The sequence below is a fragment of the Cupressus sempervirens genome, chromosome 10 (genome assembly GCF_028749045.1).
Source record: "Cupressus sempervirens isolate cs-2001-9-10 chromosome 10, ASM2874904v1, whole genome shotgun sequence".
In the NCBI taxonomy this organism is placed as follows: Eukaryota; Viridiplantae; Streptophyta; class Pinopsida; order Cupressales; family Cupressaceae; genus Cupressus; species Cupressus sempervirens.
The window spans coordinates 784786609-784805322 of record NC_143127.1 but is presented as its reverse complement, the minus strand read 5'-3'; the positions used below and the strand labels follow the sequence as shown (position 1 = coordinate 784805322).

Below are 18714 nucleotides of genomic sequence, written 5' to 3'. Positions count from 1 at the left end.
CTCCAAAATCACAAGCAACTAAATGTGTCTAGGATGAACCATAAAAAGCTTTACGAAATGCTGCAAAAATAGAAGGTCATTAATTTGGACAAGGATGAGGAAGGCACTGATGAAGTCATGGGTCCTACTAAGAGAACGAGGGCCAATATGAGAAAGAAGATGAAGGACACCAAAGTGGAAGAGCCTAAAGAGGATTCCATCCTTCAAATTGTACAAGTTGGAAGATTTGGAAAATCAAACAAAGTGTCTTCTCCTAGACTCGGTCTAGTTTCTTGGTTTTTCTGTTATGATTTTTTTGATTTCCGTGTCCTTGTTGGACTATTTCACTCTAGCCGCTTCTGTTGGTGATGCTACGTAGTTTCTTGTTGTTAGTTGTCTTTTTGTTTTTTGTTGGTAACTGCTTTATGACTATCTTTCTCATGTGTATCTGCTTGTAAGAGGCTTTTGTTGTAAAGGGTTTCAGGTCCCTTCAAAACCTAGTTTTTCCTTTAATCCAAAGCATATAGACAAATGATAAAAAAAATATCAAATAATAATGAAAACACATGACATTTCATATTATATGGAGAAAGAAATCAAATAACTCAAACCCTAGACGACATACATAGAAATGATGAAAATGCATCTAACTCAAACCCTTGATGATATAAATATAAATAGGAAAAAAATGCATTATTGTTTAATGCAAACACATTAATGTTTACAATATACAACATAAGAAATGAAACGACTCAAACCCTCGATAACAGATAAAGAAATGATACACAAATACATCAAACTTACACCCTCAACAATATACTGATAAATCATGATTAAAAAAAATCTAGTTGCAACTACAAATGGGTATAAACAATATTTACAACAACATTGAAATGATAGATTTGAGTGAAGGTGTAGTGAAACCCTTGACAACTTGTGAAGAAATGATGGTTGCAAGACCCATTCTTTGAAAGTAGAAAATGAATTCATGGGGAAAACAAGTGGCAAAACCACAAAGAAATTAACATTTTAGGGCTCTTGAGCTAGCATGCATTGATCATAATAATGTTGACAACATGTCATTTGATAGGGGAAATGAGCTAGTAGCCGCTTAGGTTAACTTCACACACCTATAGTTCCTAATCCGTATGTCAAAACTTATCAATTTTTTTCAGCGAACCTCTGTAGGTGAGTGAAGAGCTTAAAGCCAACCTTTCAACTTTACCATATGTATAGATATCTTTGTAGAACTTGTACAGTGTGAGGTGGTCTAAAAGTGTCGTTTTAAAACATTCACCCAAAACCTGCCACTAGGACCCCCCAATAGCTGCTCACCTAAAAAAAATACTTTTTGCACAAATGGACCAATCATTAACCAATAAAACTAAAAAATGATCAACTATTAGTCCATGTGTGATTGACTATCAGTACATGTGCGATCATTTTTTGGGGCTTTTTATGAGCTGTATTTGGGGGGGGGGGGGGGGGGGAGGAGGTAGCAGTGGACATTCTGATAATACAAAGAATGGTGATAATTGGGTAGTTTCCCCTAGGTGCTAAGGTGTTTCTGAATGGGGACTCAATTGATTTTAACAAGTTGTTGAATGATTTTTGAAAGAAGTCCATTGATTTTGACGAGATGTTGATTTACTAGTGGAAGGTGTCAAATGGTTTTTTGAAAAATCCATCCTAATGCTAAAGTGGTCAATGATAAGAGGCCCCTAGTTGATTTATTTTATGATTGAATGTTTATATGTTTTAATTAATTTTTTGTTTTGTTTTCTTATTAGGGGTTTTATGTTTTTTCAATTATTTGGTGAATAGTGAATGATGCAAAAAGTGGCATACTTCATGTGAGACTCCTGATAATCTTTAGAAAAACTTTCATTAATACCCGATGATCTCTAGAAGAAGTTTGTTGATACCCAACTATCTATAAAGAAATTTCCTTAATACCTAATAGCCAAAAAAAAATGTTTTAGAATTAAGACAATAAACAAATGTTAAAATGTATTGTAAAGTTTAGGATATGTGCTTAAAGAAGTTGATACATTTCCTTACCATTCATTTCTTAAAAGGATAGATTCAAAATGAAATGAATAGTTAGACATTTTATCCAAGCTAAAATTGACGTTAGAAATAGGACCATACGCACTCAGGAATTTTATACAAGTAATTTGGAATCCGTAGGAGTTATATATTTAAGGTTCATTTTACATAAATAAAAAATAAAATTATATAACGAACTTTTAGAAGGACCTCCTCCTATAAGGCAGGAGAACCGAATCAAGGTGTAGGTTCATTCGATGGAGCTTGGAGTAGATGTACACCGTCCGATACAGCAGTTATTCGAAACATTTTAGTGTTCATTTTAGCGGCATTCTTCTTTCCATGCGACCCTGGCGGAATTTCTTGCGTCCGGATGAAGAGAACAAATAACAGAACTAAAAATATCAAGCATGACACACGTTTCTGAAAGACACTGGATTTTGTCTGGCGCTTTACGCTACGAATTCTGTCTTAATTGCGGCTACTGGATTTCGAGCAGGGGTGGATAGTGTGAAAATGAAAGAACCAGAGGGAGACAGATCCAAAGGAGGCACAGGCACAGGCACAGGCACAGGCACAGGTGCAGGCTCTTACGTGGATCCAAATCTTCCCAGATGGCAGTGCCAGATGTGCAGACACCCCCTCTCTGTCTCCGGAGCAGAGGCCTACGCGGAAAAATTCGCCTCCGAATCCTATCGTTCAGGTCAGGGTTTGAAATTCTTTAACTGTATGAATTCTAGTCTTGTCATTGGAATTTTGGGCTTATGATTAGCTTCAAGAATGGGTTTCATTAGTTATCTGTTTATGCTTACATGTCGGGACTAGAGAAAACTGTCATTCTGTTCAGGCTGAGTCCAACAGACATTCACAAATTTAACTGGGGAATTTGGACCTCTACATGGAAATGAGCAGGGGTAATATTCTGATTTGAGCTGGTGAGGCTTAGGTTTCGAATGCTTGTCATATATTCATATTAAGTCCAGGTTCAAATTCTGGTGATTGGAGGGGTGCAACGGGTTACCGCGTTCCCAGACGATCTTACTTTGTGGATTCACTCTGATCACTTGCGAGTAATTCCAGTTATCCGATTTTTACACCAATTGAGTCTTGCAGACACTGAAGGCTTAATAGTGGATCATATTTGTGCCTATCAATATGTTGTCCTTAACCAATTCATTGTTAGCTCAAGGGATTGAAGTTTAATTGTAATCGAGGGCACTTTTTAGGTGAGTTGAACTTAACTCATGATGCAATTTTTACTTAAAACTCAATTACATGGAAAAAAGGGAGTTTAAAAACCACACTTCTTATTATCCTAATTAATCTGGTTTCCTACTTAGCCATTGCTAGCAGATTTATTGAACATGGAAAGTAAATGATATTTTTCAATTTAATTGATTTACAATGCTTGATTTACTACGATCTTTTCCAATAGGCGAACATAAGGTAAAGAGTATAAAGTTTGTTTGTCTCCACAATTGGGCCTCGTACAGCCATAATGCACCATTAACAGGCTATTTTGTGTCTGAACTGCACACTACTGGTTCTCAGTTGAGCAACCATTGCAGATGGGTAATGAGATTTTATTTTTCATGCAATATCTGGTGCTACAATAGTCACACTGTGGGGCTGTCATGACACCCTTCATGCTGATTTATTGTTCTGTATTCGGCTGGCAACATATTTTCTGCATACGCACTAAGTGTTTATACTGCTACTTGTGATGTTGCTAGCCTGATTTTATTAGCAAAGGGCATCAAACCGTTCAGTAACAATACATGTTTTTGATATTCATTTCAGGTACACTTCACATTAACAAATCTCTACCCTATGACACTGATTTTTGATGTCGTTCAATATTGTTTTTGTTTATAAGTTTTCCATATTTTTTATTTGGATTCAATTATGCGGAGCTTTAAAGCCTCAAAAACCCGATTTGTGTCTGGTTAATTGGAGGGACAGTCACATAAATTTTTTGTTTGATGGTGTTAGAAAAAAGGAAAACAATCATAGGTGTGTATTTTTGAAAATATAAAATTGATGTTGTATCATGTAGTTTACAAGGTATTAATTCTCAATTTAAAATTTAGATCGCAGAGCTGTCCTTTGTGACTGCTTGAACTAAGTTTGCCGCTTCAGTGTAAGTGGTCTCAAATTTTTTTTTAATCAAGTGTAAAAAATAATTTAGAAAATTCTTTTCTAATGGTGCAGCTGGAATGGTTGAGGGATTGAAACTAAGCTGCAAATAAATAAGGGTGGCCAAAATTATGCAGTCATTACATGATAAAAAAAAATGTGCTAAATGGTTGCACATATTTCCTTACTATTTTGTTTTTTTATACAGATTTGTTTTCTTTGATAAAATGTATATGGTAAAATTATTTAAAATTTCACAACTGCTTTAAGTAAGGTGAAAAATAAAAACCATGCGACCGCTAAGTCCAAAAATACCTCTGATAAATTGAAGCTTAGATGCCGATGCAGGCATCCTGGCCTGGGACGTGGAGGCGGATTTGGAGGCAGAGGTGAATGGAAGCCACCTGGAAACACCTTTGAGGCATCTAGAGGCAAGTAGAAGTGATTGATAGGCTTCCATTCACCTCTGGATTCCTAGGAGGTACTTTTGGGTGGCTTCCACAGGTATTCGGGTACCTCCGAAAGCCTCTACTGGCCCAGATACAGCAAAAAGCATTTTTGTTTTTGTTTTTTGACTCTTAAACATTCATTTAGTATATGCAAAAAAGACATTTTCAACCTTTTTTTTTGCTCCTAAATCCTAAAACGACCGTTAAAGTGGCCATTCAACACTCATCATCTCATTTTGTTTGTAGCTAGGCTCTTTTCTCATTTGGTCTTAATTTTGGCATTTTGAAGGCAAGATGACTATTTTTGAAGAGGATTGTTCATAGGGCAAGAGATAACTTCCTCAAAGGAGTTTAATGCATCTAAGGTAAGCATTTGTTCCCATTCTTGAGTTCTTTAATGATTTTTTTCGAGATTTGGATGAATGTTTTCAAGATTGTGAAGAAAATTTTCAAGTTTTTTTCATTTTAAAAAAAGAAAGAAATAAAGATTCAACTTTAGTAGTTTTGTATCTTTTTTTTGCACTTGTATGCTTGATCTTCATAGTTTTTTTCTAATTTAAATTTTTTAATTTTTTTATTATGGGCATAGTAAGAAATTAGATTGTATTGTGCAAGAATGGCCACCACTGGTAGTCAAAGTTCAGTGGGAGGGCAAGGAGTTGATAGTTTAAAAATTGGTGTAGGATCGTCTTTATGAAGATGTACCACAAGAATCTCATAGGTTTTCAGAGGTGGCTCATGTATTTGGAAGTGTAATTATTGTTAAAGTAGCGAAGGCAAAGCATTCAATAGCTCATATTCCTTAGTCAAAGTTCATTTTATGTGCCCTGCTAGTAAAGGGTTTAGAATGTTTAAAGGCATGGGAAGGGGCTGTCTAATGCCCAAATAACTTCATTTGTAAACGAACAAGAAGCTGTTGATAAATTGATAAAAATATCAAAACAAAGTTTTTATCAACCTCCATCCTCAAAGAAAACAATGCAGTTACCCACGGAACCAATTGTATCCTCCAAACACCCATTCTTGCAAGTACCTATACTAGGAGTGGAAGAGGAAGAAGTAGAAACTATTGCCCGCAAAAGACTTCTCTTCCATAAATGCAAGTACTTATACTAGGAGTGGAAGAGGAAGAAGTAGAAACTATTGCCCGCAAAAGAGGTCCATTGGAGACTGTATATAAAATGGAGGTAAGAGAGCGTGTTGATCAAGCCATTGCACGTTGCCTCTATGCCAATGGTTGTCCTTTCGACTTGATGAGATCACCATATTGGAAGAAAATGGTGGCAGCCATAAATAAAGCATTGACTGATTATACAAGTCCCAGGTATGAAAATGTGTGTGCCACTTCATTGCAAAAAGAGAAGGCTTGCGTAGAGAAAGCTATTCAGCCAATTAGAACCTCATAGAAAACTTTGGGTGTTTCTATTGTTTCAGATGGATGGAAAGATATGAGAAATTGACTATTGAATAATGTGATTGTAGTGTTACCCAAATGGACAATGTTTTTGAAGGCAGTTGATTGTGAAGGGAAGTGAAAGATTCACAGTTCATTTCCAAAATTTTCATTGAGGTCATAAAGATGGTGGATAATGAGAATGTAGTCCAAGTGATTACAAATAATGCAAAAAATTGTAAGGGTGCAAGTGCTTTGGTTGAGGGTCAGTATCACCATATCTTTTGGACACCATGCACCATTGTACACTCCCTAAGCTTGGTCATGCGATAGATTGACACTTAAATAGATTGGGTAAAGCAAATTTACCAAGAGGGGGAGGAGATACAAATGTTTGTGACAAACCATCACATGTTATAGTCAACATTTAGATCATTCTCCAAATTGGAGTTGTTGAAGGTAAATTGTAATTACTAAAATTAATTAATTAATTTTATTTGAATATATTTATGCATAGTTACACAACCTTGGGGGACGGGGGAATGGGGGGACAGGTTTTCAGGACAAGGGGACAGAGGGGCCTTAATTTGGGGACGGTGACGGGGGATTGGGGAGGTTGTATATACCATGCATATGGTACTTATAATGCTAGTTATGAAAAGATGTATTGCAATATAAGATATAAAGATGTAAAAGAGTAAATACTCGAACATTGCATTGAATTGGAACATTGAACATTGAACATTGAACATAAATAGTCAAATCAACAAATATCTAACACTGGGATGTCCCCCCATCTTTGGTGGAGGTGGTGGAATTTGGAGGTGTCGCTGGGGACGGCGGAATGGACTCCTCAAGTCCCCAGTACGTCCCTGTCCTCGGTGCGTGGGGCAAAAAGGAGGGGATGTGTCCTCGTGTTACTATGATTTTATGTCATGTTCAAGTATCAAATTGTGTATAACTCTATTCTAAGTTACTAGATTCTCTCTTGGACCTAGGAATTCTTGGTTCAATTCTCTCAAAAGTTTGGTCCTTGTTAGATTCTGTTAGAAGTCAGCCAGAGAGATCAAATTTTGTTGGGAATTAATTCTTTGAGAGAAACCCTGGTAGAATTCAGACGACTTTTAAATGACTTTGGTTTCCAACAAAGGATCCCAGACAAGATTTCGAAGAATTTGGTTGAAATACAACTTCTTGTTTACTTCAAAAAAAAGATATTTAACCAAATTAGACTCAAATTAATAATTATATTTAATTTGAATTCAATGCTACTTGAGAAGAGGAATCAAGATGTATAAAAGTGCCACGCATCTATTATGGAATGTATGTGATACCATAATTCGTGCATATAGCCTAATATGTATAGAAAACTATGGATTGAACAAAATCTAAAGAGATTTTTATCGTGGATAGTTCTGGATCCCAAGCCTACTTTCTTGGCTTCATCAAGTCTGATTTAATGTTGCTTTCCTTGAATCATTCAGTATGATAGTTAATGTGTGAAGCTTACAATATGGCAAAAATCACGACCTCGCCCTTAAATGGGCTTATATCATTTCTTTTTTGAGGTTCTAATTTGCAACATACTTGATGGTTTTTGATGATATTTGATCAACGATGGCTGAATATTAATGTCGACATATTGTTTTTGAACTGAACCATTGATATTGTGGTGTATTTTGCTAAGTTGCTTTAATATTAGCATAGTGGTGTATGAACTTATTTGCTGCTGCATTCATGTACATACATACATCCATCCATCCATACATACATGCATATTTTAAAGCATATATTCTTGTATGGACGAACCCAAAATGAATCTGAACCCAACCCCCAAAATATTTGAATGAATTTCAAATCTGAATCTTATACTTGAATCTGAACCGGCAACTTAGTATTTGTTGGCATATTGTTATGATTAACTTTACTTAGGTGACTGAAACCCAATTTGCATCTCATACTATCATTATGAGATGACTTGTCAAGATGTAAGGGGCATTAAGACAAAGGGTTATTTCTAGCTAGTGTGGTATATGGAAGACTTCGAATTCTGAAAGATCCCCAATACCGGAGGTCTTGGATATTGTTGTTTGTTTCACAATTTGAGTCTTTGGCTAGCATTTGGCATCTCTGGAAGACTTTGCTCAATTCTGATTTTTTTGTTTTCTTGCTGGTTTTTCAATTGTTTTTTGGATTTTTGAAGATATGTACAAAAATAAAAGATAACTAACAAACAAATCTTAACTACATACAATAAACAACACGCATTATTGAAAATACTTGACAATCTGAAAATGCCTCAAACCGTACCAATAATGATCAGATTTCTGTATTCAAATAGAAAGACTGCCAACGTTGATTGCTGCCTCAAATACCGACGTCTCAGCTGCAAATAATGGCCACCCAGCCGAAAATGGGTCTCCCACAAATGCAAAGCTGTCTAGGAAGAAATCAGTTACTCCCTTGATCTCACTGTTACCAATATTTCATAATTTAATCGCCCAAAGACTTGTTGAGGTTTGCGTCCCAACAATCTAGATTGAGGGTTTCGTCCCAAGCCACAAAATTGCTCTCCCAGAGCAATTTCAAATATCATAAGCTTCAAATGTCAAAAGATGATCAACAATTTGGTCTTCATCTCCTTATAACTCCTCCCAAGTGCAAATCGAACTCTAAATGAAATTCACACCTTGCACTTTTAAATAAAATATAATAAAATAACATTTTCCCAAATAAAGACATCCATGCTATAGGAAAAACATTACTTTATTAAAATTTCACAGCTCAAGACACCAAAAAGTCTCTAGATAGTGAAAATCGTGTATAATAATTCGAGACCTTTCAAACAAGCTATAACACATGGTCATACTTGACCAAATGAAGCAAATATCCCCTTATTACTCCGAAATGGCTGTATAAATAGCCTTATTTTAGTTAATATAATTACTAACTTAGGAAATATTAAGATATATTAAAATATTTCCCATATAGCCTATAATAGCCCAAAATAACCAACCACACATGAATCTGACCCTATCACCTATTTGTGACTCATGCCGGATAAAATGGGTCAACTGGTAGTCCTTTCCCTAAAGTCTAGGGATGCTCCTAAAAGATAGGAAACTTATCCTGTCACCTTGAAAATGAAACTAGGAATTGGTCCCAAGAAACCTTATCTCTGGAAACTGCCACATCCTCCTAAATTTTAGGGAAACCTCCTAAAATCAAGGAATTGCACCAAACTGCCCCAAAACTGCCTGAAATGCCTTGTCCAGCCATTGAATCCCCTATTTGAGTCTCTGTCCAACACTGCTAGGCTACAAGACTCCCATGATAGGCTAACTCCCATGATTTTGACAGTCAGACTAAGGAGGGGACATGACAAATTTAGAAAAGGCACAAAAGGTCAAGGCATTGATCTTGGATGACAGTTGGTGGGCTTGTGTGCACTCTGTATTAGATTTCACGAACCCTCTCATGACTATGCTCTCCTTTGCTGATATAGATGAGCCTTGTTTGGGGGATGCTTGTGATGACAAGGATACAATGGTAGAGAAAGTAGACTTTCTATACAAACACATGAGAATGATCCCACAAAATATGATGCCTTATGCAATCAACATTGTTGGGAAAATTATATGCAATCAACAATCATTCATCATCGTTGTGAGAAGATGACTACCCCATTGTACCTCCTTGCATATGCCTTATCTCCAAGGCACTGCAGTGAGGAAGTACTTAGCATGCCAAATAGAGTAGCACCATATGCGGATGAAGAAGATGCTAGTGGGTGCTACAAAGCTTTTACAAGACTCTTCCGAGATGATGACATTCACAAAAAGGTTAGGACAAAATTTGACTTATTTTCTTTGGGAGCAAAGCTTAGTCCATTTATGATAAAGGACCAATGTGCATGGGAGCTATCACATGGTGGTACCTCTATGGTCAACCATTTAAGCACCTACACCCTCTTGCAATCAAAATCCTCTCACAAGGAAGTTTAATTTCTTTTTTGTTGACCACATGTACTCTACAATTCTTTAAATTGCTTTTCATTTTTATGTTTTACTTCAATAATTAATTTTGTAATTGTGAACATTGTGCGGGTTGCAAGTTCTTCTACTATTGAATGGAATTGGAGTACATACTCCTTTATCCACTCAATGAAGCATAACTGGCCTGGCTCTAAAAATGTTGAAGACTTGGTTTACAGTCATACCAACTTGTGTCTTTTGTCACGTAAGAAAAATCACTACAGGGAAGTTGCAGCCAAACTTTGGGATGTAAAACTTGAGTGTGAAAACTTGGATGCAACGATTCAAGATCTTACCACAACCACGTATGATGGTGCTGATAACATCATGACACATGGTGCATTTAGTACAAGTGGAACTGTTTTCGGTTCAAATGATCTTGAACTTGCAACAATTGGAAGAGTTGGAGATGATGAGGATTTTTTTGCGAATCCATATGATTCGGATTTGGATTGATGAAAAATTGAATCATGAACTATATTTTGATTTTGTCATTGTGATGATTTGCTGATTTGCATTGGAATCATGAACATATACATATATGGTATGGTTTATAATCTTAATGAATATTTGAATTTGAATTTGAATATGTATTAGTAAAGTTACTAGTATCATACTATCAAATGTTTAAATTTTGTATATTTCTTTCATTTCTTTGCGTGCGCACACACACACACACATCCATATGCATTTGCATCCCCCCCACCCCCCCCCAAAAAATAAATAAATCACGCATCTGCTTTCCACTTCCATATCCGCATTTGAACTGGTAAATTAGAATTGAAGCAGTTTCTCTTAAATAAAATTAGGTAAACAGCAACAATGGACCTTGCTGTCAATCAAAGATTACAAATTTTGAACGGAATGAGCTTAAATGGTAAGAGCATTGGATGTACAAAGAAGATCTGAGAGTTCAACCCACTATGGGTGAAATTGGGAAAAGACCAAATCCAACTCACTAGGTGTGATGTATTTGAATGGGATGCCAATCTGTGGGAATTTGATGGAAATAATACCAGTCTATGTTTTCAAATTTCAGTATTTTCTTAAAAGTAGTGCTAATTTTAATTTTTTCTATGTATATTCATTATGTATTGAAAACACATTTCATGTGTGCAATTCTTCTCACTTTGGTGCTGCTTTTTTTTTCTCATTCTTTGTAACTATGCATGATACAGAATGCTGGATTCTCTATAACCTAATAAGGAGAACAAAGCGAAGTATCTCGCGAGTCATAAATAAATTTTGATTTGCTTAAGCAATTCCCTTTTTTGCAGAATACATAGACATTGTCAATGACATTGTTTAGTCAATTCAGGAGAGTAATGCTGTCCACATAACTATGAGAAGAAATAATAATAATTTAATCTAAGAGGATTTGTTTTGTTATGAGCGTCCAAGAGAACTGCCAGCAAAACTGTTCCGGTTATTTTAGTTGCATATTGGCTTGCATCCTTGATGACATCCCTCTTTTTCTACTCCTTTAATAGTTTGAAGTTACCAATCCTTAAATATTTGCAGTAGTAATTAAGTTCAAAATACACGACATCATATATTGTATAATAAATAAAACTGCATTAAAATTATTTTTTTACAATGTCATGTAGTCAACTTTGAATTCCATGATATATTATAATTAACAAATAACAAAGTCAAGCATCAACAATTGGCCATCACCGACCAAGTATCATCTATGGGTCTTCAAACTACTTCAAACTATCATATCCATCCATATTAGATGATTGGATAGTGGTAAGTTAGAAGAACTGCAATGTCATTGGCATTGACACTAGCAAACGTATAGTGGGATAAACCATATTATCAAAACATAATATTAGGCATTGTACGATAACAACACGACCCCCCCAGAAATGAAAAATTCATCTTCTAAACAACAAGGAAAACAAGTAAGCGTCAAGTGACATTAGAGAAGATTGTTTAATTGGATGACATTATCGTAGATGAGGACTTGTCGGCGGAATTGGAAGCATTGTTCACAAACTCAAACTTGGAGAGTACTCAAATCAAATAAGTTATGTGGGGGTCTAGGGGCAACACCCTATTAGGGTTCAGGGGCAATATGCCTCTACTAGGGATTGAGGGGCAGCAGCCCCGAGAGAGTTGACAGTGGCACCCCTTGTAAGGATCTAGGGGCAACACCCTTAGTGGGGTTTGAGGGACAACACCCGTGGTGCATTCTTTATCATGGTATAGGGTGAGGTTGAGGGGCATGGTTCTTGCTATTGGTCTTAAATTAAGGCCATGGACAAGTGTTCACAATACACACCATTTTTTATTCACTCATAATAAGATAAATGAATTTATTTTTGCCTTTATGCTACACTGGAACCCATGTTTTAGGGTTTGGTGGAGTTTTTGGATATTTGATCAAAATTGGAAATCAGCATATAATTTTTTTAAAATTATAAATTTGTCACCTCAAGGGGAAAACCCATTGCTTGAGTTTATCTTGAACAAACATGTAGGATTGGAGTGGATCCCCATCCCCAAGTTGGAGTAAATCAAACTTGTATTTGGGCCTAATCAAACTTGAATTAGCAGGTCGATTGCTGCAAACTGGTAACAAAGTAAAACAAATAACAATAAAAGAGAATGCCATGGCACAAATGCCTACATTTTTGGCCGTCATTGCTTGTCTGTCATCTAGTGCAAACATGGTAGGTAGATAAGGTCACATCGATAAAGTGGTTGATAACTCGAATGGGAATATTCAAAGAGTCTATCTGACATTGTTTTACGGATTATGTGGTTGTATTTGAGCATTAGATAAGTTTGACCGAATTAGCTTGTTGATGATTGGATTTGATTCTTAAGAATGTCTTAACAATCTTTCCCATGTCAAAGTGCAGACCAAGCTTGAAATGCCTCAACAAAGGTAGTGTATACCTTTTAACAAGCTTCGACAAGGAAAAGATAACATATCTCGCTGGAAAATAAAACTGGTGTGGGAAGTGGTAAACCACCGTGAGCCTTAATGGTTGTCTTACACTCATCATTTGGCACATGATGAAATTGATTCACAAAGAGTACATACTTTATGATGACATCCACTCTACACAAGGTAAACCATTACGTCTCTTAGGATGCTCCCATTAAACTACATTAAAATATGCACAGGCAAAGGGCCTTTGCTATAGGGGCTATCTAGATGATTAAACAATATCTTCATATTATGCATCCTTTGGTTGGGTGGCGAGATTAGAGTGTTGATCGTTATATTGACAAATGGGTTATCACTCGATGAGGGGGAGCAGATGATGCTGAAATCCTAGCTTCACTAAGGGTCATTTTTAGAAGTTCTTAGCATAGTTAATTGTTAGTAGTTTCAGATGAGGCAAGCTTAATATTCCTTTGCCTGGATGAATAGAAGAAGAGATTATTTTGGGAGATTTCTTCCAAATGACCCCCTGAAATAGAAGAAGATATTGAGTCTAAGCCAGAAGATCCCTCATTTGAAAGAAGAGTCATTGTTTGAAGACCCATTTGAAGGAGACTTAGACCCATTTGAAGGAGACTTACAACTTGAATTTCCACTTCAAGGAGACCTACACCCTGAGAATTCGTTAGCTGATGCCCAAGAAGATTTCCCTTCACCTCCATCCTCAGAAGAATCCTTGCATTTGAACAACCTTTTTTCTGAACTTGAATATCAAGGTAACCCTTTAGCCATTGTCATCTACCGACCAGGACAAGCAGTACCACCTCCTCCACCAAGGATGGCTCAGCCTACTTTTCCCTTTCCTATAGCTGACCAACAGGATAACAATAACCTGAAGAACATTCCTTCTTCTACATTGCCAAAATTCTATGGCCCCATTATTGAAGACCTTGAAACCTTCTTGTTTGAGTTTGATATCCCATGTCAGAGCTATGATTACACAATTGATGCCCACAAGCTGAAGTTGTTTCCATCTACTCTGAAGGAGGCAGCTCGGAGATGGTTTATGGGGTTGGGTGCAAATGCTGTAGCTGACTGGGATGCAATGAAGAACTTGTTTCTTACAAAGTACAAGGAGTGATGACAATTCTAAGATGACACAGAAAGAGGATGAGACATTAGAAGACTGTGTCTCTAGGTTCATGTTCAATCTACAAAGGAACACTCAACATCAGTTGAATGAAGAATCACAAAAACTATTACGAGGTAAGTGGTAAATACTTGCTTGTTATTAACAGAGACCGAAAGGTCAATTTATACAAAAGAATGAGACGATGTTTCCTTAGGAAACGATCGTAAAGAATAGAAACATTCTATTCCAGAGAAAGCAAAAAAAAAACGAAAGCAAACTAAAGCTAAAGATATTTACAAGATAACCATTAACTAATAATAGACGTCTTATCTATTATTGTAATACCCTCCCTTAATGGTTAATCTATCTAACACACCAAGCTGTCCTCTGAATTTGACAAACTTATCAGGACCAAGAGGCTTGGTGAGAATGTCTGCAGTCTGATCTGTGGTAGGAATATACTGCAGATCTATAGTCCCGTCTTCAACCAGCTGTCGTATGTAATGGCAATGAACATCCACATGCTTGGTTCGTTCATGGAAGACTGGATTCCGTGCTAACTTGATAACGCCGTCGTTATCAACAAACAGAGTAGTCGGTCCTGCTGGTGACATCTGCATATCCCCAAGCATCTGACGAAGCCAGACAGCTTCACATCCTGCCTTAACAGTCCCTCTGTATTCAGCCTCTGTAGAAGAGAGAGAAACTGCCTGTTGCTTCTTGCTGGTCCATGTGACTGCACCGGATCCCAAACTGAACACATATCCAGATGTTGACTTTTTATCATCAACAGAGCCTGCCCAATTTGAATCTGTGAACCCACTGAGTTTAGGATTAGAACTCCGAGAATACAGAAGTCCATAATCAGAAGTGCCCTTCACATAACGAAGCACACGCTTTGCTGTCATCCAATGATCAGCCTTAGGAGCTGTCATAAAGCGTGAAATATAGCTGACTGCGAAGTTGATATCAGGCCTAGTAGCACATAGGTAGATGAGGCTGCCTACTAGTTGCCTATACGTAGTATCATCAACGGAAGGAGAATCAGACTTGGCTGATAACTTGAGACCTTTCTCCATAGGTGTAGATGCAGGTTTGCAATCCTGCATTCGGAATTTGTCTAACAAGGCCCTGGCATATTTGGACTGAGAGATGAATATACCAGAAGACTGTTGCCAAACTTCAACACTTAAGCAATAATGCATGAGCCCAAGATCAGTCATATCAAAAGACTGGCATAAGTGTTGTTTGATTCCCTGAATCAAAGATGCCGAATTGCCAGTGATGATCAGATCATTCACATAGATAACCAGAAGGATGATGTCACTGTCAGTAGTCTTGATGTACAGATTTGAGTATGAAGAACTCCTCTTGAAGCCTTGATCATTGAGGTACGTATCAATCTTGATGCACCATGCCCGAGGGGCCTGCTTCAAACCATAGAGAGCTTTTACCAATCTGAGAACCTGATGGTCTTTACCAGCAACCTTGAAACCAGGGGGCTGCATCATGTAGACCTCTTCATGGAGATCACCATTCAGGAAAGCACTCTTTACGTCCATCTGATGGACCTTCCAGCCAAATTGTGCTGCCATGGCTAGGACTAATCTGATGGTGCTCATCTTTGCAGTAGGAGCAAAGGTCTCCTCATAATCAATGCCCTGACGCTGAGAAAAGCCCTTTGCCACTAAACGAGCTTTGTACTTATCCAAAGTACCATCTGATTTGTATTTGATTTTGTAGACCCATTTGCAGCTAATGGGTTTCTTCCTTGGGGGAAGATCAGAAAGGACCCAAGTGTTGTTTTCAGTAGGCTCTGGTGTTCAGATTGCATGGCCTGTTCCCACTCTGGAATTCCTTTAGCCTCGGAATATGTTTGAGGTTCAAACACACTGTGAATGTTGGCCATAAGAGCAAAGTTAACAGAATCTGTAGTTTTGCTCTTTTTTCGAGCAGTTCTCACATCAATGAGCTCATCGTCATGAAGATCAGCAAGTGTCTTAGCCCACCACTTAGGCCGGAGAGGAGAATGACCAACAATAGTACTAGGAGATGCTTGATCAGCAGGATCCTGATCAGAAGAATTTGGATCAAACTTAGGTGAAGCATCTTCAAAACGAGGTGATCCTGCAGGAGAAGCCGAAGGTGTCTGTACAGGTATCACTAGCAGGACTGGAGCTGGAGGAGCTACTGGAGTCCTCCCATTAGGTGGACCTAATGGAAGCCGAACTCCCAAATCATGAACCTGCATAGGCTGGTCTGCTGGATTAGGAACAGGAGAAACAAGCATGAATGGTCCTCGCTGCTCATCAAAGACTACATCGCGGCTATATATGAGACGAGATGTCTCAACATCAATAAGGCAGTAGGCTTTGTGAAGACTACTATATCCAGCAAGCATCAGTTTCTGACTTTTGGCATCCAACTTGGTGCGTGAAGCATCAGGGATCCAAACAAAAGCAAGAGAGCCAAAAACCTTCAGGTGACTGATTCTGGGCTTGAGACCTGACCAGGCCTCTTCCGGAGTTTTACCTTTGACTGCCACTGTGGGTGACCGGTTCAACAGATAAACTGCAGTGTTAACTGCTTCTGCCCAAAAACGCTTCGGAACATGTCTGTGTTCGAGCATGGAACGAGCCATCTCGGTGATTGTCCTGTTTCGACGTTCAACTACACTGTTCTGTTGTGGCGTGTGGGGTGTGGTGAACTGGCGTTGGATGCCATGTGTATCCAAGAAGCTGGAGAAAACATTAGAACAAAATTCCCCCCCATTGTCTGATCTAAGAGTAATAATAGATTTCCCAGACTCTTTTTCAACTAAGGGTTTAAACTTCTGAAATACAGTAAATGCATCGGATTTCTTTTTAAGGAAATACACCCACATTTTTCTACTGAAATCATCTACAAACAACAAAAAATACCTGTACCCAAGAACAGAAGGAGTGGCCATAGGGCCGCAGATATCAGCATGAACAAGCTGAAGTACTTGAGAAGCTCGCCAAGAATCGCCACTGGGGAAAGGTGTGCGATGTTGCTTCCCAGCCTGACATGCGTCACAAACTCCAAGGTGTTGGGTTTGAATCTCTGGCAAACCAAGAACAAGCTCATCCCGAGCAAGTTGTGAGAGATAATGCACATTTAAGTGCCCATATCGCTGATGCCAAAGTGTGCTGATGGAAGATCGCCGAGCAGCCATAGCTAAGTCTTGAGAATCACCAGAATCAGTAAGTCTGAAAAGACCATGATCCTCAAGACCAATTGCAACAGTAGACTTAGTCGCCCGATCAGTGATGGTGCACTGATGTGAACTGAAGGTGACTGCCAAGTGTGGAGAATGTCGCAGCAACTGACTGACCGAGAGTAGATTTAGTTCCATCCCTGGAACGTAGTACACATCAAGGAATATGAGCTTCCTCCCAACAGATTGAATTTGAATGTTTCCTTTACCAACAACCGTGTACTCTTCTCCACCACCAAAGATAACAGAATCTGAATAAGGCTGGTAGTCAGTAAACCAGTCTCTGCGGTGAGTGAAATGTCAAGAGGCACCTGAATCAATGTACCAAGCAGATGAGTGCACATGATTAGCGGGTCTTTTAGCCATGAAGGCGTAAAAGGCAGATTCTACCTGCTCAGTGTGCTCTGCACTGTTCGCTTTGGGTTGCGAACTTGATTGCTTACACTGGGCAGCTAAGCGTTTCCGACATGCAACCTTCATGTGACCATACTTGTGGCAATAGTTGCATTGAATGTTCTTCTTTTTGGTACCATCAGATGCTGGAGCAGAAGACTTTTGCTGAGATGGTTGCTGAAACTTGCCCTTATCCTTCTGAAAGGATTTCGCAGCAAAGGCTTGCTCAGTGGAGGTGGAATTGGAGCTGCTACTGAACTGTTGTTTCCATCGATCTTGCTGAAGTAGCAGGGTGCAGAGATCAGTGAACTTTAGATCAACACCAGTAGATGTGATGTTGAGAGTCTCGATAAAATGCTTATAGGAATTTGGTAAACTCCGAAGAGTGATTACCACAATATCCTCTTCCTCCATCTTGCGACCGATGGCAAGTAACTGATCACGGATTTCCTGAATCCGATTCAGGTGTGCCTGGAGCGAGGTGCGCTCATCCATGACAATAGAAAACAGAGTGTTTTTCAAAAAGAAGGCTCTGCTCTTGTCGGAAGTCTCATGAAGACCTTTGAGATGTGTCCAGATTTTGGCCGCTGTCTTGCCGGATGGGATCTGAGAAAGCTGGTCATCAGCTATGGAGAGTTTGAGAAGCATTACTGCCTCTCGATTGTTCAGATCCCATGTATCTTGATCAGGACCCGGAGAAGTCGGACGCTGCTTAACACCTAGAACAAGTTGATCGGTGTTTCAATATTCAAAGATTGCGATGATGCGCTGCTTCCAAGTTCCATAATTGCGACCATTGAATTTGGAATTATGCTCGAGCAAAATATTTGTTAGAGATGCCATGGCATGTTTTTCAATGAAAAACTGTGAAAATTTGTGAAGGCACGTTCTTCGAGGCAAAAATACGGAAGACCTAGAAGAATTAGAGAATGACCCAAAAGAGAGCTCGAAAAACCCAGAAGGAATTTGCTGTCGTTTTCTGAATCCGCTGGCTCGAAAATTGAGGCACAAA

General features: G+C 38.3%; 1 protein-coding gene across 1 annotated transcript in view; it reads left to right on the top strand.

Moving 5' to 3' along the window:
* Positions 1-2440: 2440 nt before the first annotated feature.
* The window catches only part of ATG6 (AUTOPHAGY 6), a 186564-nt gene continuing 170290 nt past the window's right edge, over positions 2441-18714 (top strand). The window contains exon 1 of the mRNA XM_089807349.1: positions 2441-2731. Within this exon, the coding sequence (XP_089663475.1) occupies positions 2545-2731 (187 nt within the window). The 5' untranslated portion in view covers positions 2441-2544. The remainder of the gene's footprint in view (positions 2732-18714) is intronic.